General features: G+C 40.1%; 2 protein-coding genes across 2 annotated transcripts; both read right to left on the minus strand.

Moving 5' to 3' along the window:
* Positions 1-332: 332 nt before the first annotated feature.
* Positions 333-21,386, minus strand: LOC103550628 (uncharacterized). Its single transcript, XM_008519609.2, has 6 exons — positions 21,341-21,386; positions 20,741-21,088; positions 18,729-18,787; positions 10,982-11,066; positions 10,638-10,730; positions 333-991 (listed from the first exon to the last, which is right to left on the minus strand). The coding sequence occupies exons 1-6, from the start codon at positions 21,384-21,386 to the stop codon at positions 975-977; spliced, it is 648 nt and encodes a 215-aa protein (XP_008517831.2). The 3' UTR covers positions 333-974.
* LOC139074866 (zinc finger protein 33B-like) lies at positions 7,085-9,093 on the minus strand. Its single transcript, XM_070567933.1, is given in 2 exon segments — positions 7,085-8,453; positions 8,455-9,093. Coding segments are annotated over 2 exon segments (1,119 nt in total). The 5' UTR covers positions 8,955-9,093; the 3' UTR covers positions 7,085-7,834.
* Positions 21,387-22,090: the final 704 nt, after the last annotated feature.

The raw sequence follows: 22,090 nt of genomic DNA on the forward strand, positions 1-22,090 counted from the left end.
CTCCAGTGATTGCCGTCATTACATTTGAAGGTTCTTTTCAATTTGTACTTATTTGATGTCCAAGTGCCATTGAACAATTACAAATTTTTGTTCAAAAGCCACTTCCTCAGGCTTTTTTTACATATTTACATATCCCACTGGTTGCGTTTCTCTGGAGAACCCTGACATACATTGTTTATCTTTCTATTATCCTGAATATTCTGTTAATGTGCTTATTGCCTGCTTCTACCACAAGCGTGCAGGCTCCATTCAGGTCAGGACTTCATCTCATTTGTTCACTGTGCCTACCCAACAGAACAGAATCTGGCACATAGTTGATGCCCGACAAATAATTGTGAAAGCAATAAAGTTTTATTACTAAACACTTTGACAGATCAGTTTTTTAATTCTAAATCCTGAATCCATGTGAAACTTTTTGTTATCATACACGTTAAGGATCTAGCCTTATCTAGACAGTTAGTGGTGCTTCTGAAGGCTCTATTATTTGCTATCCCAAGAGCTAGGAAACCCATGCCAAGAAACTCGTCCAAATTTCATCAGATTTATAGTACCTATAAATTTGGATGACTTGTTCTCAAAATCCCCCAAATTCGCTAATGTTCCCAGCATTCCAGAAAGTCATCTTTCTGAGTACTAGGCAAGACTGGAATTCTGTAAGCTGAGTATCAGGCCAGTTTTCCTCAGAGGGCTTTGTAGGCATTGGCTTCATTAGTCAAGCAGACCTTGTTCCTTAAGAATGATTTACTATAGGGGCCGGCGCTGTGGCCAAGTTGGTTAAGTTCGCGCGCTCCGCTTTGGTGACCTGGGGTTTCACCGGTTTGGATCCTGGGTGCAGACGTGGCACCACCGCTCATCAGGCCATGCTGAGGTCCCACGTAGCACAGCCAGAGGCACTCACAGCTAGAATGTGCAACTATGTATGGGGGGTGCTGGGGAGAAGAAGGGGAAAAAAAAAAAAGTCTGGGCAACAGATGTTAGCTCAGGTGCCAATCTGTAAAAAAAAAAAAAAAATGACTATACCTGATCAAATGGACATCATTAACAAATATGACACTAGATAATTCCTTGGTTGCACAATCAACTTGCCCAAATATATCCTGGTTAAAAAGGACAGATTCTTACCGAACCTATGGAAATAACTATATTGCCATGAAAGTAAGGAGACTTAGTAAGAGTTTCTGAATTCAGAGATGTTGGTTAAGAATCATATACTATTTCTAAATGTTTCATTTTAGTTTACAAAAGCAGAGTCTACTAAATTGTTTTGGGTTACAAATAGCTTTTTAAAAGTTTCCTCATATATCCAGTGTATTAGTCAGCTCAGGCTGCCATAACAAAACGCCACAAACTGAGTGGCTTAAACAACAGAAGTTTATTTTCTCACAGTTGTGGAGGCCACAAGGCCAAGATCAAGGTCTCCATAAGTTTGGTTTCTCATGAGGCCTCTCTCCTTGGCTTGTAGATGGCCGCCTTCTTGCTCTGTCCTTAATGGTCTTTCCTGTATGTGTGTGGACTCTCGTGTCTCTCTGCATGTCCAAATTGCCTCTTCTTATAAAGACACCAGTCAGATTGCATGAAGGCCACCCTAAAAGACCTCATTTTAACTTAATCACTTCTTTAAAGACCTAGTCTCCACATACAGTCACATTCTGAGGTACTGGGGGTTGGAACTTGAACATATAAATTTCGCAGAACACAATTCAGCCCATAACATACAGAAAATAGAAAGTTAAAACTACATCAAAAAATTCCTAATGAGTAAGAAAATTTCTCTCCTCAATTCATTTGAGCCAATGTAATACATTCTTATTCCTCTGGGTCTCGGGTTAGTAGTCTGCTCTCCTGAAGCCATCTGCTTTTAGACTGAAGGGTCCTGGAAATCCTAAGTCCACTGGTACAGTCTGAAAGTCGTCCAAGTGACGTTATCTTAGAAGCTGTACCCAGGAGTCTATTCTTTGAAGCATCCATAGTTGAAGTACCTTGGACAGTCCTATTCCATGAGGTTCCATGACTATCCTTTGTTGAAGACACAAATTCGGACCTGTTGAACTTACAGCAGAGTGCTCAGGCAAGCATCAGAATAAAAACTATCTGCAGGTGACAGACACTTAATGGCTGTGGTTAGTTTATAACTGTAACCAATAATATCAGAATGAGAATACAATTCTCCATTGGAGAATTGCACATAACTATTTCCTAAGAATTTTATTCCTAAGGCTATAAACATATTATCAATAGAGAGGGCACTGACAAATCTCCAGAGCCATCCATAAAGCTTATAATTACTGGAATATTTATATTAATAACAATTTATCTTTACAAACTCCACCTAGGGAAGACTGACTTATCTCTTCTGATTTGACTACTCTTCCCATGCAACTCTTACAATAGTAACTCATTAAACCAGTCTAATTGTTTCTAGCATCTCTCCTAAGTTGAAAGAACAAATCTTTGTGATTTTTCTTTGAAAAAAATATCATATAGTTCTGAGTGTAAAAGCTATCCTGGCCACACAAAGATGCATTGTCTTTACTTATCCTCAAGCAGAAAGATACCTGGTATCTTTTCCTTTATCCCTCAGTTCTGAGATAAAGGGCTCTGCATGAGCCAAGGAGAGAATGCTCTGTTGTTCTGTGCTAACGGAGATCACCAGGCAAGGAAGGGTCAGATGGACTCCCTTGGACCTCTCTTGGAGTCATCTACACAATTTCTCATGGCCACTGAGGTTGTCATAAGAGCAACTGCTGAGTCCACACACTTGATCACACCATTCCAAATGAAGCTCTGACACTCAACTCCAACTCTTTAACCTGGCTCTCCAGACAGAATGAATGAGTGAAATGGTGACTGAGGGTAGTCTAGGACATTTGAGAGTTTCCTGAGGATCTCATTTGAGCTCTGGTTCTTGGGTTACTAACTTTTTGCAGAATATGATGGAAGCTACTGACACACTCCCAAGAAACATGCAGTTCATGTATGAATGACATCATAAAACTTTTTGGGTGCTAGGATAGGCAGTGTGCTGAATTAAGAATGTCAGTTTCCTCATCATCTGCTTATGAAACCCTGAATATATTCCAAAGGGGAGAACATGGGGGCGCCAGAATCCCATAAAAGGATGAGCAGAGAAATTCTAATCAAGCCACTCATCCTGGCAAAACCCCTTCATCTGTGTTAGTTACACAGCAGACTGTCTGCCATTCTGGTCAGATAAATGGTTGGTGAAAGGTTAGCCATTTAATCAGCTAGTTAACAAGATAATCAGAGGTTAGACAGTAAGGTGAGAGGCAGGCAGCACGCTAGAATGTTGCTCAGTAAGGCTAAAAAGGAAACGGAGTTACAGCCTAAAGAGAAGGCTCATTACTAGGTATTTCCACACCCAGATGGGAACAACTGCTGTAAATACAAGCACCCATACCTCCTAACTATGCCAACCTGAAGAGTCTGCAAGCAGGTGGAAAGAAAACCTGGAGCTCCTTGGGCCTCCAGATGAGGCTTCCATTTGCCGGAAACAAAGAGAGAGAGACCTGCTATGGAAGAACCACCAAGCAACGGGGAGGCAGGACAAGCGCTCAGGGAGCTCTCTGTAAGCCAGTTGGTGGTCTTGGGGCTGCTCTGAGGGGCTGTCCAGAAGTGGGAGAAAGCAGCTGCAGGCTGAGCCTCTAATCCCTGGATTCCAGCCTGATCCAGGAAAAGGCCCAGGTCAGCTGGGGAAAGTGTTCAACCCTGGGAAATACCTTGGAGTAAATTTAATGCAAACCCATTCAGAATCCAAAACTCTCTTGTGTGAGAAGTGATAGAAAGTAACAAACAGAATATAAATAACATCGTTAACAGCAAAAAATATATGGGGAAAAAAACTTCAAAAAATATAAAGGACTTGCTCTATATCAAAAAGGCATTATGAAGCCATACTAATTAAAAGATTACCTTTGGCATGAGCACAAAGAATTCAGTGAAACAGAAGTCAGAGGAACTGATCACAGTATATGGAGGATGTTAGCATTCATTGGCTTAATGATGAAACCACAAGGACAAGATGGTATGGGTCTTTGGGATATCTAGAACAAGGGAGTCAAACTGACTGGTCTTGTGCAACATCAAGATTCCATCTGCCTCTTAAATGTTTCTCTCCACATGCTGACTATTTTTCTTCAGGCAGACACACTCATGGCCACCGGCAGTTCCAAGGTCACCAACCCACAGAACACAACGTTCTCCTATAACAAAAGTTTCAGGTAGGGCTCTTCTTGGCCCATTTGGATCAACTGTCTTTGCCTGGAATAAATGTGGAGCCAAAGGATGTGAAATCTTTAGGATATCTGCCATCCCTTATGTCAAGAGGGCAAGGTTGGCTACTAAAAGAATAAAGGGATGAAGTGCTGATCAGAAATATTCCTTGCAAATGGTAATTTAGCACCTGATAAAGATAGTACTTCAGATTAGTGGAAAAGGAACAAATTAATCAAATGGTGTTGAAATCTGGCTATTCATTTGGGTCTATATTAGATCCTTATCTCACATCTAATCAAGAAATAACATAGAGACTGTTCAACAGACAATTAAATTTAACTTAATGTTTATTTCACATATTTCAAATATAAGACATACATGAGGTAATGATAACTTCCAAGAAATTTTCTCAGGCTGATGATATGAAAGCTCAATGAAGCAGAGACACTTGTTTCAACCAGTGGAATAATGAAGAGCTTTACTTCTGTCAGGCTCACTATATGGAGCTTTACAGGGCTGAAAACAGTCACCCCTGAATCAGTTTCCCCTAAGAACATATCCACCCCTGAGATTGCTGAATGTTAATGTTGCTGAATAATTCTTCAAAAAGCTGTACCTTTAAGTTGGTTAAACCACTGTCAGCTCTAAGAAACAGAAAATCTCAACTTAATGGGTATAATGAGGGAAAAATTATATTTCATATAAAGAAGCTCCAGGGTTGGTTAATTCACCTGCTCAAAACACATCACTGACCCAACTTCTCCCCAGCTTTGTGTTCTGCCATCCTCAGCTACTACCTCAGGATCAAAAGATACATCAGATGTCATGTCCAGACAGAAAGATAGCCAGCAAAATCAAAATCAAAGAGCTGTCTTATCAAATGCCTATTAACCACTGAGGAATCCTGTTGCTCCAGATCTCACTGAATATGCCTCAAAGTTTTTCACTGGCCAGAGTTGGGTCACATGCTTACTTCAAATGAATCACCAACCAGGAAACACTTTTCAAAATTAGATTAGACCACAGAAGCTCTAATGTATAACATAGTGACTACAGTTGAAAACACTGTATTATTATATGATTGAAAATTTGCGGAGAGAACTTAAATGTTCTTACCAAAAAAAAGGTAATTATGCGAGGTGATGGGTGTGTTAACTCAATTAATTAAATAGCGGGAATCCTTTCACCAAGTCTACTTAAATCATCACACTGTACATTTTAAATACCTTACAATTTATTTGTCAATTATACCACAATAAGCTGGAAAAAATTAGGTTAGCTCAATCATTGTTTATTTCCTGAATTATATGGAGGAAAGCTGTACAATGAAACAAAAACAACATTGTGCTGGCATGGAATAGGTAAGGGACAGCTGCTGAGTAGCAAATCAAAAGCCTGTAAAAGCTCCTACAAATCCACTGCAAGGAAACAATGCAACTCACAGAATAGCTAACACTTGTGACATTCTATACAACAGTCCAAGTACTTTACATTTACTAATTTACCTAATCCTTACTAGAACCCCATGGGGTAGGTAATATCATTACTACTGTTTTTCAGATAAGGAAACTAAGAACAGATGTGAAGGATTTGCCCCAGGTCACACAGCCAGTCTGTAGGAGAACTGGGATTTGGGCCCAGGAAGTCTGGTTCCAGAGTCCCTGCTCTTAACCACTGCGTCAGGGGTCAGTCAACTATGGCCCACAGGCCAAATCTGGCGAACAGCCTGTTTTTCAGTGGTCCATGAACTAAGAATGGTTTTTGGATTTTTAATGAGCTATAAGAAAAAACATGACAGAAAGCATATGCGGCCTGCAAGGTTAAAATATCTACTATATGGCCATTAAAGAAAACGCCTGCCAACTCCTCCACCATGGTTGCCAATGTTAGAAAGTCAAGGCAGAAAACAACAGACAGGATGTTACTACGCTTTAGTTACTGGGTTACATGCAAGTTCGGCTTGGCACTCAAACCTACTTAGGCTCCCCATTTAAATATTTCAGGATATTTAAAGACAGGGTTGTTTGCTTACTGAGTGCATTTTATGGTGATAAGTTCAATGAGCATTACTATTAACAGATGCTTTCTTAAATCCAGGCTTGTGCTAAATGTAAAAATTGTTTTCTTGACTTCTGTATTGCGTACATAAATAATTGTTTTTAGAGAAATCTGTGGCTGACAAAAACACTGTTTGGCTTCTTTATTGAACAGACAATTCAGTAATGGCCATACCCATTAATATATGCCAAGAAATACTAGAGGAAAATGTGTGTAATATGATACTTTAAATGTGTCAAATAGTATTTCACATGAAATATTTGTGAAGACTCTAGTGATATTTACAATAAGAAATGATAATATACATTATAGTGGTTATTAAGGATTTTGATTTTTTAGTTTGATTCTGTTGGCTTCCAGTGAAAAATTTAAACACAAAAAATATCAATTATGAAAGATACATATAAAAGTCCCCCACAGCTCAAGGACTCTTCACACATCCATTTAATCCATACATCTGATTCCTTCAAAATATTTGTGACCGGGGCTGGCTCCGTGGCCGAGTGGTTAAGTTTGCACGCTCCGCCGCGGTGGCCCAGGGTTCGGATCCTGGGTGCGGACATGGCACCGCTCGTCAGGCCACGTTGAGGCAGCATCCCACATGCCACAACTAGAAGGACCTGCAACTAAGATATACAACTATGTATGGGGGGTTTGGGAAGATAAAGCAGAAAAAAAAAAAAGAAGAAGATTGGCAACAGTTGTTAGGTCAGGTGTCAATCTTTAAAAAAAAGAATATTTGTGACCTTTTATAAAAACATATGTTCTATAGTGACTACATCCATAGGAAATATTTTATCATATTTAATGAAAATTTTGTTACCACAACTTAAATATTTTTTCTTAAGAAAAAAATTCTCTGGCTTTTCTAAATTTAGTTTCTCTAAGAATTCTCTAAAATATAATAAAGTATGTTTTGCTGAAAACTTTCAGAAAACCAAACATTTACAAGGTTTTATTCTATTTCATTTACCTGAGGTTCAAGGAGTTTCACCTTTTGGTAAAGGCTTTTCTACATTTGTTGTAATCTCTAGATTTCTTGACTCCAATTTCTCCAATTACAATGAGTTTGATTTATGGATGAGGCTTCTAAACAATCAGGACGTTGAGAGGTGTTTCTACTCTTGTATGAGTTCACCAACACACGGTGTGTGCTGACCTCTCAACAGAAGCCATCTACATTCCTACCCCAGAGGGAACACCAAAGATTGCCGTGGAGCCCATTATGTCTCAGACCTGGAAGTGAATGACATCATTATGCTCACATCCTATTGGCCAGATATCATTCACATTGTCCTATCTGGATGCAAGAGAGTCTGAGAAATAGAGACTAGCTCCATGCCCAGGAAGAAAAGGAAGTGCACACTGGTAAAAGCACTGCCAGGGTTTCTCCCATGTGAGTTCTCTGACGTAAACTAAAGGTTGATTTCTAGTAGGACTTCTCACATACACTATATCCACTGAGTTTCTTCCCTGAATACACTGTCTGTCATACCAAAGGCTCTGAATTAGGGTAGGAGGGTTCTGCACATCCATCTTTACATCATTGCCCTTCTGTGTGTATTCTCTGATGTGTGAGAAGAGCTGGTTTGTGGTTGAAGGTTTTCCCACATACATTACATTTATAGGGTTTATCCCGAGTGAATTCTCTTATGTTTAATGAGGGTTGAACTATCATAGATTTTCCACATTTGTTACATTCATAGGGCTTCTCTCCTGTGTGTGTTCTCTGATGTACACTGAGGGATGCCTTCTGGCAAAACGTTCTCCCACATTCTTTGCACTTATAGGGTTTCTCCCCTGTATGAATTCTCTGATGTTGAATGAGTTGTGACTTTTGGCAGAATGCTTTCCCACATTTGTTACATTCAAAGGGTTTCTCCCCCGTATGAATCCTCTGATGTTTACTGAGTGTTGATTTCTCAGAAAAGGTTTTCTTACATTCAACACATTCATAAGGTTTCTCCCCTGTATGAGTTCTCTGATGTTTAAGGAGAACTGACTTCCCACAGAAGGTTTTCCCACATTCATTGCATTCATATATCTTCTCCCCTGTGTGAAGTCTTTGATGTTTGTTGAGGGTTGACTTCATATAATACATTTTCCCACATTCGCTACATACATAGGGCCTCTCCCCTGAAAGTATTCTCTGGTGTACAGTGTTTTGACTTTATACTGAACGATTTCTCACACTCATTACATTTATAAGGTTTTTCTCCTGTGTGAGATCTCTGATGCACAGTCAGGTCTGACTTTTGGGAGAAAGATTTTTCACATTCACTACATTTGTAAGGCTTCTCCCCTGTGTGTGTTCTTTGATGCTGACGGAGAGCAGAGTTCTGGTAGAAAGTTTTCCCACACTTAGTACATTCATAGGGTCTCTCTCCTGTATGAATTCTTTGATGTACAGTGAGGGCTGGCTTATGGTAAAAAGATCTCCCACATTCATTACATTTATAGGGCTTTTCCCCTGTGTGTGTTCTCTGATGTACTGTGAGGTTTGACTTCCGGAAGAAAGTTTTCCCACATACATTACACTTATGGTATTTCTCACCCATGTCAATTCTAAGATGTTTCTTCCAGAGAACTGACTTACCACGGGTTTCCCCACATTCATTAAATTTACAGTGAGTCTTCCTTGAGTAACTTGTCTGATGTAACATGAGGTTTGACTCATCCCTGAAGATTTTCTCACATTTACTATAATCACAGAGTTTCTCTCTTGTGTGAGTTCCCTTACGTGTAGTGAAGACAGCACTAACTGTGGAAGGCTTTCACGCATTCATCATATTCACATAGGTGCTCCACAGGCTGAATCTCTTGTTGCTGAATAAAATCCTCACTATGATAGAAAATGCTCTTATTTTGATTAAATTCATTAAGTTTTTCTGTAGTATAAGTTTTCTCATGATTAATATCAGGAAGCAATTTCTCACACTCATTGGCATCATCAGATTTCTTTCCTGAATAGTTTCTATTGTTAGTGGTTAACTCTGACATATTTTCTAAACTGATTCCATCTGGGTTAGATTTACTGGGCATTTTTCTAGAAGGAATAGAGTCTATGCCCAGAAAAAATGTTTTGCTTAATATATTCTCTCTCTGTGTAATCACTTTTTTGTTATTGATAAAAGCAGTTCGCCATATAAGTCTGTCTTGGTTTTCTTTGTTCTCAGTCGTGCTATCAACTTTCAAGTCTTCTAGAAATAAGAAAAATTAAATGCACCTTATGAATCTGAAACTACCTACAAAATTGGGATAATACACAAACACCTTTTATTTATCTGACTCTTTGATTTCAGACCCAGTCTTCTGAGATAGAGTAGTACCAAAGAACTATTTTCCATTCCCTCCACTTTTCTAAGGAGCTGGAGGCAAGAGGTGACAATGAACCAACCAACTAAACAAAGATACTACCATGGAAAGGGGGAGAATAAAATTGGCAAAGAATGTACATATATTTCTTTCAGTCTTCATGAACATGCCCTCCAAAACGAGTAGAAGGGGTGAAATAAACATAACGAATAGAGACCAAAGGATTCAGTAAGAGTGGACGAATTACCAAGAGAGGACTTCACAGTAAGATATGCTCAATCAGAAAATTATGTAGTAAACGTGACATGCAAAACAAGTAGACAACGGTGTTGTTCCAAGAAATTATCAGAGGAATGAAAGTGTTTAGAGGGGGTGGATTTGAGTCTAGGGGCTAATTTTGGTGCTCCTACCTTCTAATATACACCCAGAATCCAATCACATTGCATCCTCTGTCAGCTTGAACCTAGTCCATGGCACTATCGTTTTCCTAACTGGTCTCCTCGCTTCTACTCTGGCCACCCCTCTAAAGGATTTGCTCACGTGGCAGTCAGCTTCCTGTGTCTCTCTCCTGCTAATACGTAAGTTACATGAGATCAAGGGACTTATTTCCCCCACTGCTATATCCCTTTCATTTAGAACATGACTGGCATGGAGCAAGTTCTCCATTAATATTGGTTAATTAATTAATTAATTCCTGAAAACAAAAGAAGTCCTTGACAATGAAGGAACTGTAGGCATCTGAGAAGGCTAGAAGAAAGGAGACTAATGAAGATAAAATATTTATTATGAGATAGGAATGAAATTCAAGAAGCAGGTAATAGGGATTAAACTCTTAAGCCAAGCAAAAAAGAGAATGCTTATGTCTGAGAGTGTATCTGGTGGTGAATTTAGGTATCTGAGGCACGCAGGTTGAATATCCTCAGTCACTTCCAAACGGAAGGAGTCTCTAGAAAGACATTCTTAAAAACTGCTTCAAAAATGCCTACACCTAAAACAACCTCCCAGGATCTAATTTCCCCTGGATTACTCACCTGGGTAACCCTGGCTTGCAAATTCTTCCTCTAATATCCATGCTGCTTCCTGCTCTAACTTGAAGACCTCTTCTGGTTTGGCAATGCACTGCCCTGATAATGGAAAGTGATACATGACACAGGAAAAGCTGCTGGGCTTCGGGAACTCAGGGGAAAAACTGCAGTCCAGCTTTAGGAGCTGCACAATGAAGGGGCCCAATGGGATCTCTCAATGGGGAGGTGAAAACACAAACCATATTCCTAGTATCCAAACCTAAATACCATTAAACTCTAAAAGAGATCCATATTCTTTGGTAACGAAGAAGGGATACCCCTGATGCTGTTACTCAGAGAAGTTCGCTTACCCAGTGAGATGAGGATGCTGTAGTTCTCCAGCATCACGTCCCTGTACAAGGTCCTCTGATCAGGGTCCAGCTGACCCCACTCCTCCTGGGTGAAGTTAACAGTCACATCCACAAATGAAATTTATCCCTGTAACAGCACACATCTGATCATTCTGACATGTTCAAAACTGTACAACAGAGAAAAGATATTTAGAAACTAATTCTTCACCACGTTCACTATTGATTTTATTAGAAAAAGTTTATATAAGATATTTTGTGTTCTCTTTTTTGTGTTATATGTGGGGGAGTAAGGGAAAATAGTAAAAATACCCAATTAATTAATTCATGCATAATGTATGTACACACACACACGCATAAAATACATTATATGCATGAAAGTGCCCTAGTTTCTGTGGATATTAAAATTCAAAAAACACTATTTCTACCCTCAGGAAGCTTCCAATCTGGTATGGATGCAAAATGGATTAACAGCACAAAATCAGGAGAGAATTGAGTTTGGGGCTTTAATGATATAAAATGCCCCGATCTGTTCAGAGACTAGATTGTATCATAATTTCGGGGTTATTCCTTTATACAAGAGTTCTCCAAAGTATCTGATGACTCACCCTGCCAGGAAAGACTTCTAAGCATCTACACACTTGTTGTAATAGATAGATATGTATAAATGTTTATATCTATACACGTAATCCACACTTTACACAGTTCTGATATGTACAAATTTCAGTTACCACAATTTAGTTAAACAACTCCACTCCCCCAACAACATGGGTCAGATTTCAGTTATCATGGCAACTGTGAGTAATCACATAAAGTACAAACAGCTTGCTCTTCAGTCCACAAATCACTACATAAGTAACAGATGCCCATCATGAACAATGACTACATCATTTTTTTCAAAGTCTGCTAGTGATTGGTCACTGCGCATTCATTACTCAGTTCACACACAGACAGCAAAGCATGCGGTTGTGTTGCCTTCCTGTCTCCCAGAAGTACATTTGCAAAAATGGTTATATGCAAAAGAGGACTGGCCAACAAACATGAAGGAGGAATAAAGAAATGAAAAGTGATTAAATTAGAAGTGAAATTAAAATTGAATATAAATGAAGTTTTAGAAGAAATAGCTGACAGTGGGAACGTTGACACTGCTGCCACTTGAGACACTCTACATCTGCAGCCAAAGGAACTTAGTGAGGGGGAACTGGTGCTAAATATCAGTTGTACTATTTTCTAATTTCCATATAGATTTATCATCAAACAGTAAGAGAGATTTTTTAACGTCCTGACAAATACTTTTAAAGGTCACGGAACAAGTACAATTCTCTCTACTGACTAAAATTTCTTTGCATGGCTTCAGTGTACACGGACATTTTCACAGCCCTACCCTACAAGACAAAGTGAGAACTGCCTGCCTGTGTTGCATTTAGGTGTCTGCATATATTTAGTATATAGTATATGTAGCCACCATGGATGTCTAAGCTCAAAGTGGCCAGTGTGCTGACTGACTGGCTGAGGAATTAACTGAAGGACTGCCAGACCTCTCTGGGCATTTGCTACTCTGTACAACACACAGGTGATGGCTGAAGGATAAAGCAGATTAAACAAAATATTTTACATAAATGCTTTGGGGGGTCTGGCAACAGCCAATTCAGTCAGAAAGAAAATGGACAGGGATTTTGTTTTAAGGCAGGTCTTTGATGAGACAGCTCATGATGGCCTGGCTCCACAGAGCGGAAATCTGCACTTCAGGAACCAACAGTCCCTTCAATTCCTTATATGCTCACTGCCAATAACCCAAAAGGACATCCATCAGTTTCTATCTGTCCAATAATTTCATTTACAGATCCTTGAAGTCAGTTCTTTCATTGAGGAGAGAAACAGATAAAGCAACAGAATTCCACATTTCTGAATAAACTCACATAGCTACCTACATGAATCGAACCACATCTCCACTTATAAATATAAATGGACAACAAAGGTTCACTGGAAATTTGAGAACCTCTAACAAAAAAACTGAACTGAAAAAGAGAATATGAAGAAAACAAAATTACAGTACAAATCAGAACAAACTGTTTTTGGAGACACTGGGTCAATAGTATTCAAGACAATATTATTTCACCTCACATCCATTAGGACGGCCACTATTAAAAATAAACAGAAGGGGCTGCCCAGTGGCATAGTGGTTAAGTTCACCTACTTCACTTTGGTGGCCCGGGGTTCACAGGTTTGGATCCCGGGTGCAGACATACACACTGCTCAACAAGCCAAGCTGTGGCAGTGTCCCATATACAAACTAGAGAAAGACTACCAATGGATGTCAGCTCAGGGCCAATCTTCCACACCAGAAAATAAGTAAATAAATTAATCAATTAAATAAAATAAATAAAAACCAGAAAATAAAGTGTTGGTAAGGCTATGGAGAAACTGGAACTGTTGTGTACACTGTTGATGGGAACGTAGAATGGTACAGCCACTGTGGAAAACAGTAAGGTGGTTCCTCAAAACATTAAAAGTAGAATTACCATATGTACTGGTCGGCTAGGGCTGCCATAACAAAGAACCATATACTGGGTGGCAGTAAACAACAGAAATTTATTTTCTCACAGTTCTGGAGGCTAGAAGTCCAAGATCAAGGTGTCTGCAGGTTTGGCTTCTCTGTAATTTTCACTCCTTGGCTTGCAGATGGCAGCTCTCTTCCTAACTCTTTACGTGGTCGTTCCTCTGCGCTCACCCATACATCCCTGGTGTCATTTTGTGTGTCCTAATCTCCTGTTCTCATAAGGACTCCAGTCACACTGGATTAGGTCCCACCCTAACAACCTCATTTTAACTTAATTACCCCTTTATAGTCCCTGTCTCCAAATATTGTGACATTCTGAGGTCATGGGAATTAGGGCTTCAACATACGAACGTTGAGAGGACACACAACACCAGATGATCCAGCAATTCTACTTCTGGGAACATACTCCAGAGAACTGAAGGCAAGGTCTTCAAGAGATATTTTTACACTCGTGTTCAAAGCAGCATTATTTAGAAGAGCCAAAAGGTGTAAGCAACCTGTGACCATCCATGGATGAAAGGATAAACAAAATGTGGCATATATACCACAATGTAACATCATTCAGACTTAAAAAGGAATGAAATTCTAATATGCGCTACAACATGGATGAACGTTCAAAACATTATGCTAAGGGAAATAAGCAGATGCAAAAGGGCAAAAACTGGATGATGCCACTTACAGGAGGTTCCTAGAGTAGCCAAACTCACAGAGACAGAAAGTAGAATGGTGGCTGCCAGGGGCTGGATGCAGGGGAAATGAGGCGCTATTGTTTAACAGGAACAGTGTTTCAGTTTTATAATATGGAAAGTTCTGGAGATTAGTTATGCAACAATGTGAATATAATTAACACTATTGAACTATAAACTTAAAAATCATTAAGATGGTGAATTTTACCACAATGGAAAAAAAAAAGAAAAACACTGCTTCCATTAAATAAAAACCAGCTGTTATAACAGGAAAGCATTCTAATAAGAAGGCAAGGAGTATTCAGAAATCAAAAACTTCACTGCTGCACTGTGAAACAAAACCCCTTACAGAAGTGCTAGAGACATTCAGGGTATTTAAAAACATTTCCCAGATTACAGAATTAAAAAAAAAACAGAGGCGTAATCATACAACAATTAAGAAATGTAGAAGGTAAAGCTAGGAGATGCAATGTCTTTTTTTTTTTTGAGGAAGATTAGTCCTGAGCTGACAACTACTGCCAATCCTCCTCTTTTTGCTGAGGAAGACTGGCCCTGAGCTAACATCCGTGCCCATCTTCCTCTACTTTATATGTGGGACACCTACCACAGCATGGTTTGCCAAGCAGTGCCATGTCCGTACCGGGATCCGCTGCCGCAGTGGAACGTGCGAACTTAACTGCTGCGCCACTGGGCCAGCCCTGCAATGTCACTTTAAAAGAAATTACAGGAGAAAAAAATAGAGAATAGAGTGGAAGAAAACAATTAAGGAAACAGAATATTCCCAGAGCTTAGGACACAAGTTGTCAGAACAAAAATGTACACTCAACTACCACACAGGGGTTCTGAGAAAAGAGCAAATCTAAACACAACCCTAAGAAATTTCTAAACTCTAATAATAAAGAAATCTACAAACTTGCAAAACTACAACAAAAATTACACAATTATAAAGAATTTAGATTTCAACTGACAGCTACTTGTCATTTACAACCCCAAATACTAGGAAAAGAATTCTGAACCGGGAATTCCATTCCTAGCCCAACTATGACTAATGTATAAAACAAAGAAATACCAATACAATGAAAGTAGATCACCCATGCACCCTCCTGCAAAATATTACAGGATATATGCCACCAAAACAATAATAAAAATGAATGGAAGGAAGAATTCATAGCATTTGAGGAATGGCAGTGACCAAATATGAGACCAATAAAAACTGGTTTATGTGGGAATTGGTTGTAAAAGGGAGATGATTTTGTGGCTTACTAAGTATGTCTACTCATCCCATTAAGTTCCAAGCAAAGGTTAACATAATCTTCATATCCATGGTAGACGTAACAATGCTGAGACTCCCTGAGACATCTGAGGTGGGGCTGCTCCACTGAGCAACAGAGAAGCTGAAGCCAGTCACGGAAGTTTACTAACGTGCAAGCGGAAATGAGGTCATGAAGTCAGTTACAGAAGACAAGGACATCGGTGTTCGTGTCACTAGCAGTCTGCTCCTCATGCCCCGTTTAGGAAATCTGCAATTCTCATTCCACCAAAGAGCTCTCATATTCCAAGTGAGAAGCTGCCTCACATCTAAGAGAGCCAGGCAGTTTGACGTGGATTGTGATCCAGTTATCAACTGTATTTATCCCCTTGAATAAACTAGTCTCTCTTACAGTCCCTTTCTCTGGGTTCATCAGTTTCAACATCTGTAAAATGGGTATAATTACAGCACTTGAAGTTGGTGTTGGGATCATATGAGCTAATTCAGAAAAAGCTATTAAGTTACTACCTGGAACACAGTGTGCTCACACATTCACTTATCATTTTGGCTGGCTGAGGAGGAAGGTGTTAAAGCAGCTGGCCTGCGATATGCTCAATTCTATCAGAGTAGAATTTTCATGAAGGAAAGAAGACAGGAAACCCGGTCTAACCTCCTTGTAAATAAGTTAATGATATTTGCCGAGAGGAAGAGACCTGATCCACATAATACCCCTAGCAGAATGTCTGCGGCTCAAGAATCACTTACAGCAAATTAAATCAGAATCTATGGATTGATGAGGCATGGACTCCTGAAGAATGTCACATAAGCTACGTAACTTTCTGGAGATATAAAATGGAGATACTTCATAACTTAAATGCTCCCCACTGTGTGAAGCAACCCTGCATACACTCTCTCAGAGATCCCATCTCCTATTCTGGGTGAGAGAAAGTGTGTCCTGAGCAGAAAGGAAGAACTGGGAATCCATGTCTTTCTGTTTCATCTGTGCCTCTAGATTGTCTGTATCCCTGAAATGATTATTAAACCTTGATAATGGGTAAGATCTCTAATTTGTGTAAGTTTGATTTGACAATCTGATCCTGTGTGTTAGCTCACTGACCTCCTCTTATATCTAAACATTTTAATCTAATTATCTTTGAAATTAAGAGAGCAGAAACCAGATAAATTAGTTATGTCTAACTACATAACTACACTTGTTAAGAATGGATTAAAAAAATTTAGCATATTAAAAAAGGATTCAGATCATTTCTATAAAACATAGGATGTATGAGGAAGGGACAGTAAGACATGCACAAGGTCAGGTCTAGAAAATAAAAATTCTTGATGCTGGTTGAAAAAATACACATATAAGCCTATGTTAAACATTTCAAGGATAACCAATAATGGAATAAAAACAGAATACTGAATTTTCAAATCACTAGAGGGGATAAATATAATCAATAGAGAAAAAGTAAGGAAAGGAAAGAAAATGTGATAAATAAAAATACAAATAAAGACAGAGAGACTAATCACCATCAGCAACCATAATAAATGTGAACGGGTTAAAGTCCCAATATAAAAGGAAATCTCATGTATGGCATAAAAACAATCCAGCCAAGTACTGTTTACCAGTCATGCAATTAAAAAATAAATATATATTCATTTATATCTGTATTTATATATACAAATACAACATACATATTAATATGTATACATGTATTTATTCATACACTACACACACACAATATAGAAAACAGGTCATCACTTTTACTCACAGCTTTTTTATAGGGCTTGTGATGGTTAGTTTTATGTACCATCTTGGTAGGCTATAGTGCATAGTTATTTAATGGAACTCTAAGTGTTGCTGCAAAGGTAATTTGTAGATGTGGTTAATATTTAGGCTATAGTTCACAGTTATTTAATGGAATACTAATCTAAGCGCTGCTGTGAAAGTAATTTGTAGGTGGTTAATGTTGACAATCAATTGACTTTAAGGAAAGGAGATTACTCCCAATAATGTGGGTGGGCCTCATCCAAACAGCTGACGGGCTTAAGGGCAAAACCAAGGTTTCCCAAAGAAGAAGGAATTCTGCTTTGAGACTGCAGCACTAACTCCTGCCTGAGTTTCCAGCCTATCAGTTTGCCCTATAAATTGTAGACTTGCCAGCCCCCACAATCACGTGAGCCAATTCCTTAAAATGAATGAATATACACATGAATACATGTGTATATATGTATCCCCAAACACATCCTATTGGTTCTGTTTCTCTGGAGAACCCTAATGCAGGGCTTAAGGAATATTTATGTCCCTCTGTTTTTCTCCTCCCTCTCTCTCAAAGGTCACCAAAAGCTGAGATGGGGAACAGAGTCTCCTCTAGAACCTTAGGTGGGTGTATAGCCCTGACAACACTTTGATTTCAGACTTCTGGCCTCCAGAACTGTGAGAGAATAAATTTCTGTTGTTTTAAGCCATCAAGTTTGTAGTAACTTGTCACAGCAGCCACAGGTAACTAACATCCCAACTCTTTGCAAAAACCCTCCAACAGTTTGCTTTGCTCACTAAGAATATATCAGACCAGTGAAAGCTCTCATTTACTTAAAAAGGCACAAAATTCAGCTTTTGAATTTCAAATTTTGAGTAGTTGTCTCATCCTTTGATATAGTTAAAAATCAAGAGAGTATGAAATCAGTCTAGAAAACTAGTAAGGTAAGAATTATAATGGACCAAGGATGAACACACGGGGATAAGCTTTGCTAAAAAGTAGAGGAAGAAGACAAATACCACAGAGCAGACAGAAGAAATCATCAACTTGAATGAATTGAGTTATGCTTTGGCTCTCTGCCCTCTGTGCCAATAAAGAACAATCAGAAGTGAAAATCATAGGCAGCAATTCATTTTAGGCTTGTTAAGTGAGGTTGCCAACTACCTCACTTTTATTAAGACAAACATTTTTTCAGGCTTCAGGCTTTTGTTTTTTCTTATGGTCAAAGTAAGCATCTTCCTTTTGTACAGAGTATCAGAGATAAATATACACAGAATTATTGTAATAAAAATCACAGTTACACAATATAATGTATAATATACACTAACATAAAACAATTATAATTATGATTATCTGCACATAATTAACATGTTGACTTTTCCTTGTTTTAGATCTGTTAACTCTATATATTCCCTGATCATTTTTTATCACTTTAATCTTTTATCATTTTATGCAATGGAAAACAATGTGGGAAATGAATAAACAAACAACTCACCTGGAATTGGCTCTCTTCTTGTTCTTTGTGAGAAAGTACAGAGAAGGCTGAATGCATGGCTATGGGAGAAGAAAACAGGAAAGGGTCATGCAAGATGTGGCTGATATGGACCTTTGAGGTTCAGCTTCCTAAAAATCTCTTCCTACCAGCTGGTTAAATGGCCCCCGAGGGAAAACATTTCTTTGGCCCCTGAGAAGAGTCAGCAAGAACCATGTGAAGGGAGAATTCACATGTGCGACTCTGACAGCCAAGCCATAGAGCTAAAGAGCATGGCTGAGCAATTTAACACTGAGCTTACTTCCTAATGACTTATTGATTTCCTTCTTCATTTAGAACCAATTCAAGACTAACTTAAACAATACTACACAGGAAGACAAACTTATTTTTTCATTACCAATGTTTCAGGAAAAATACTCAAGACATTTATTTACTTACATTCCTACTGAGTTGCTTATCCTTGGAGTGAGAGAAATCACTCTGCAGAAAGGGATGGGGTTGCTTTTGAGAAAGGTCTATTTTAAAACTTGTTTGTTTCTAACTAGGTTATAATAGGACCTGGTGGGTGACTGACCTGTTATAACGTGGACAGTGTTTTTACACTAGGTGACTCTGGGCAAGTTACTTGTACGCTCAGAGTCCAAGTTTCTCAGCTTTGACAAGAAACAGACACATGTGATCCTATTTTGAGACTCAATAAAGTCAGGGTAGATGGAGCAGCAACATACCTTCAGTGGGCACCCATCACGATGGATATCATATGAAAGCTCAATCCGGACTGAGTGAGTGGAAGTTGAAGGCACGGCATGTTTATTAAAAGCTGGAGATAAAATTCCTTCAGCTGTGTCTAATGATCTCCCTCTGCAGACCATGCGCACAGGAACCCTCCAATGAATTAATATTTCCAGGCAGCCTGCCACTCGCTCACCACTCAATGCCCCACTCATCCATCTTTTCTGAAACTTGATCCAGACTTTTCACCATCATGGTGAGGCCTTCTGGATGTGGTGATATTAGTGAGGCACTGCTCATTCTGAGCAGGATAAAGGATCCCTACTTCAGGTTATGCAATCCTAGCCACAGCCTTTCTGGCAGTTTCCTGCCTCCACTGTCAAGTTGTGATGAGAGGGTAAGAGCCGTGATTTTCAAGGTGGAATTCCTGTCCTTGGGGCCCCCTCCTTCTTTACTTCACAAGAGCTGCTTTCTTCCAAGGGAGCTAGAACATAGGCTTAAAAGGGAAAATCACTTTATTTAGAAGTTTCATTCAGGGCCCCAAAACTCACAGAACTGACTTATCTAAATTCTAAGGCCACTGAGGATGCTGAAGGTTGCTAGATGGTGCAGGAGTCTAGGCAACATATTATGTAGCTGGACCCAAGGGTTCTGAGATGCCATAAGGCGAGATTCAGTCCACACACTTAAGGACTGTTTCCCTGAACCCTGAGGGACCGGCTGTGAGGAATACAACGCTGATTTTAGGCAGAGTCGTCTACCGTGGCTGTGAGGCCTTGAGTACCTCACTTGCACCCCCTCACCCTGTTTGTTTATGAAAACACAAAACAGTTACATAAAGGCCACTACGAGGATTCAATAAAATTTAGCCAATGAAAACAAAGTATCTTCCAAACTAATAAGCTAACATTAACTACCAAGTTCTGTGCCATATGTAAAAACTCCATGTACATACTTTAAAGACGTATGTTACAAATGTAATTCTCAGAACAACTCGGCGCTGTTGGGCACATCTTAATATTCTCGTTTTTTACATGAAGAAAGCCAGTCTCACGTAGACCAACACCTCGCCGGTAGTACCTGATTTACACCCGCCTCCAAAGCTCACGCCCCCGCCCGCAATCGCGCGGACTCTGCAGCCTCCCCTGGCCCCGCGACCCGCGCCGGGCCGCCCCCACCCACCCTTCGAGCTCACGTGCTGGGGGCTCCTCCCCACCGCCGCCCCGCCTGCCCCCGCGCCACGCAGGCCCCCGTGGGCCCTCGCCCAAGCATCCGGGGCTCACCCGCCCCTCCCACTCGGGGAGCACTACCACCCTGAACGCACGCACACTTGGAGGCTCCAGGGCCTTCTCCGCGGGGAGCAGAAACGGGAGTAATACACCTGAGAGCCCCGAGGACACACGCGCACAACGAGCCCAGAAAGACTGGCTGCCTGAACACTGCGCAGAGCGAGCCGAGGAAACGTAGAACTACATTTCCCATAAGCCGCGGCGCCACGCCCTTCCCTGAAAGTTTCCCGAAGGGCGATGGCTTTTCTCCGGGCTTCTCCCTGGGGCTCCTGGGGCCTGGTTGTTTCAGGACCGCCGGAGACTGCAAAACACTGCAGGGCAATGTGCAGTTGTTGAGTGAATCTGTTTAAAAGAACAAACTTTGTAAAGGACGTTTTACGCACCATTAGGGAACGTGAACTGCACCATTATAAGAAGGGTAATTTTGTCCGTTTCACTGAGAACAGTGCCCCTTCACCTCCAAATTCATGTCCATCTGGAACACCAGAATGTGAGTTTATTTCCGAATAGGGTCTTTGTAGGTTTAATTAATTAGGTTAAAAATAAGTCATACTGGATTAGGGTGAGCCCTAATTCAAAGACTGGTGTCCTTACAAGAAAACAGAGAAGACGGAGACATAGGAAAATGCCGTGTGAACATGGAGGCAGAGATTGGAGTGATGAGTCTACAAGCCAAGGGATATCAGAGCTTGCCAGAATCCACCAGAAGCTAGGAGAGAAGCACGGAACAAATTCTTCTTTAGAACCTGCAATAAGAAACAACCCTGCTGACACCTTGATTTTGGACTTCTAGTCTCTAGAACTGTGAAAGAACACATTCCTGTGGTTTTAAACCACCCAGTTTGTGGTACTTCATTCGGGCAGCGCTAGGAAACTGATACATTGTTCAGCTGTGTAGCTGGCAATCCAGGCACATTTGTCAGGCTTCCCTGGCCCCATGAGCTGAATCTAAGCCTTGATTTTGGTCTCAATCCTGGAATATAGATGGACACCCTGTGTGATGGTATAACCAGATGTTTACCTGAGTGGCTCAAATCCGATCATCCTGAACCAACATCTGTTGGTTCCACCAATGTTCACTGTCAAAGGGTCCTTTTCTGTGGGAGTCCACATGGGTGATAACAGGGGTAAATGATCCAATCTGCTGTCATAATGTCAGACTGCACCGGGGCTAGGACTTGATCTTGCTGCCAGGCACTGAACCACCCTGCCATCCTGTTGGCTCCTGCTCATGAGTCAGTGAATATATAGCAAGGGGCATTTTGAGGGTGTGTTTTCCAGGGCAAGCACCAGAGCCCACAACTCTGCCTTGAGTGGAGTTTTCTTTTTAATGTAAAGTTTCTA

Source organism: Equus przewalskii, chromosome 1 (genome assembly GCF_037783145.1).
Source record: "Equus przewalskii isolate Varuska chromosome 1, EquPr2, whole genome shotgun sequence".
Classification (NCBI taxonomy): Eukaryota; Metazoa; Chordata; class Mammalia; order Perissodactyla; family Equidae; genus Equus; species Equus przewalskii.

Excerpts from the sequence above, each read along its gene's own strand:
- LOC103550628 (XM_008519609.2), bottom strand. The coding sequence starts at position 21,386 with ATGTTCACACGGCATTTTCCTATGTCTCCGTCTTCTCTGTTTTCTT. Across the intron at positions 11,067-18,728 it reads AAGAAGAGAGCCAATTCCAG|GAGGAGTGGGGTCAGCTGGA; the intron begins GTGAGTTGTTTG and ends AACTTCACCCAG. Across the intron at positions 10,731-10,981 it reads CAGCATCCTCATCTCACTGG|GGCAGTGCATTGCCAAACCA; the intron begins GTAAGCGAACTT and ends TTCCATTATCAG.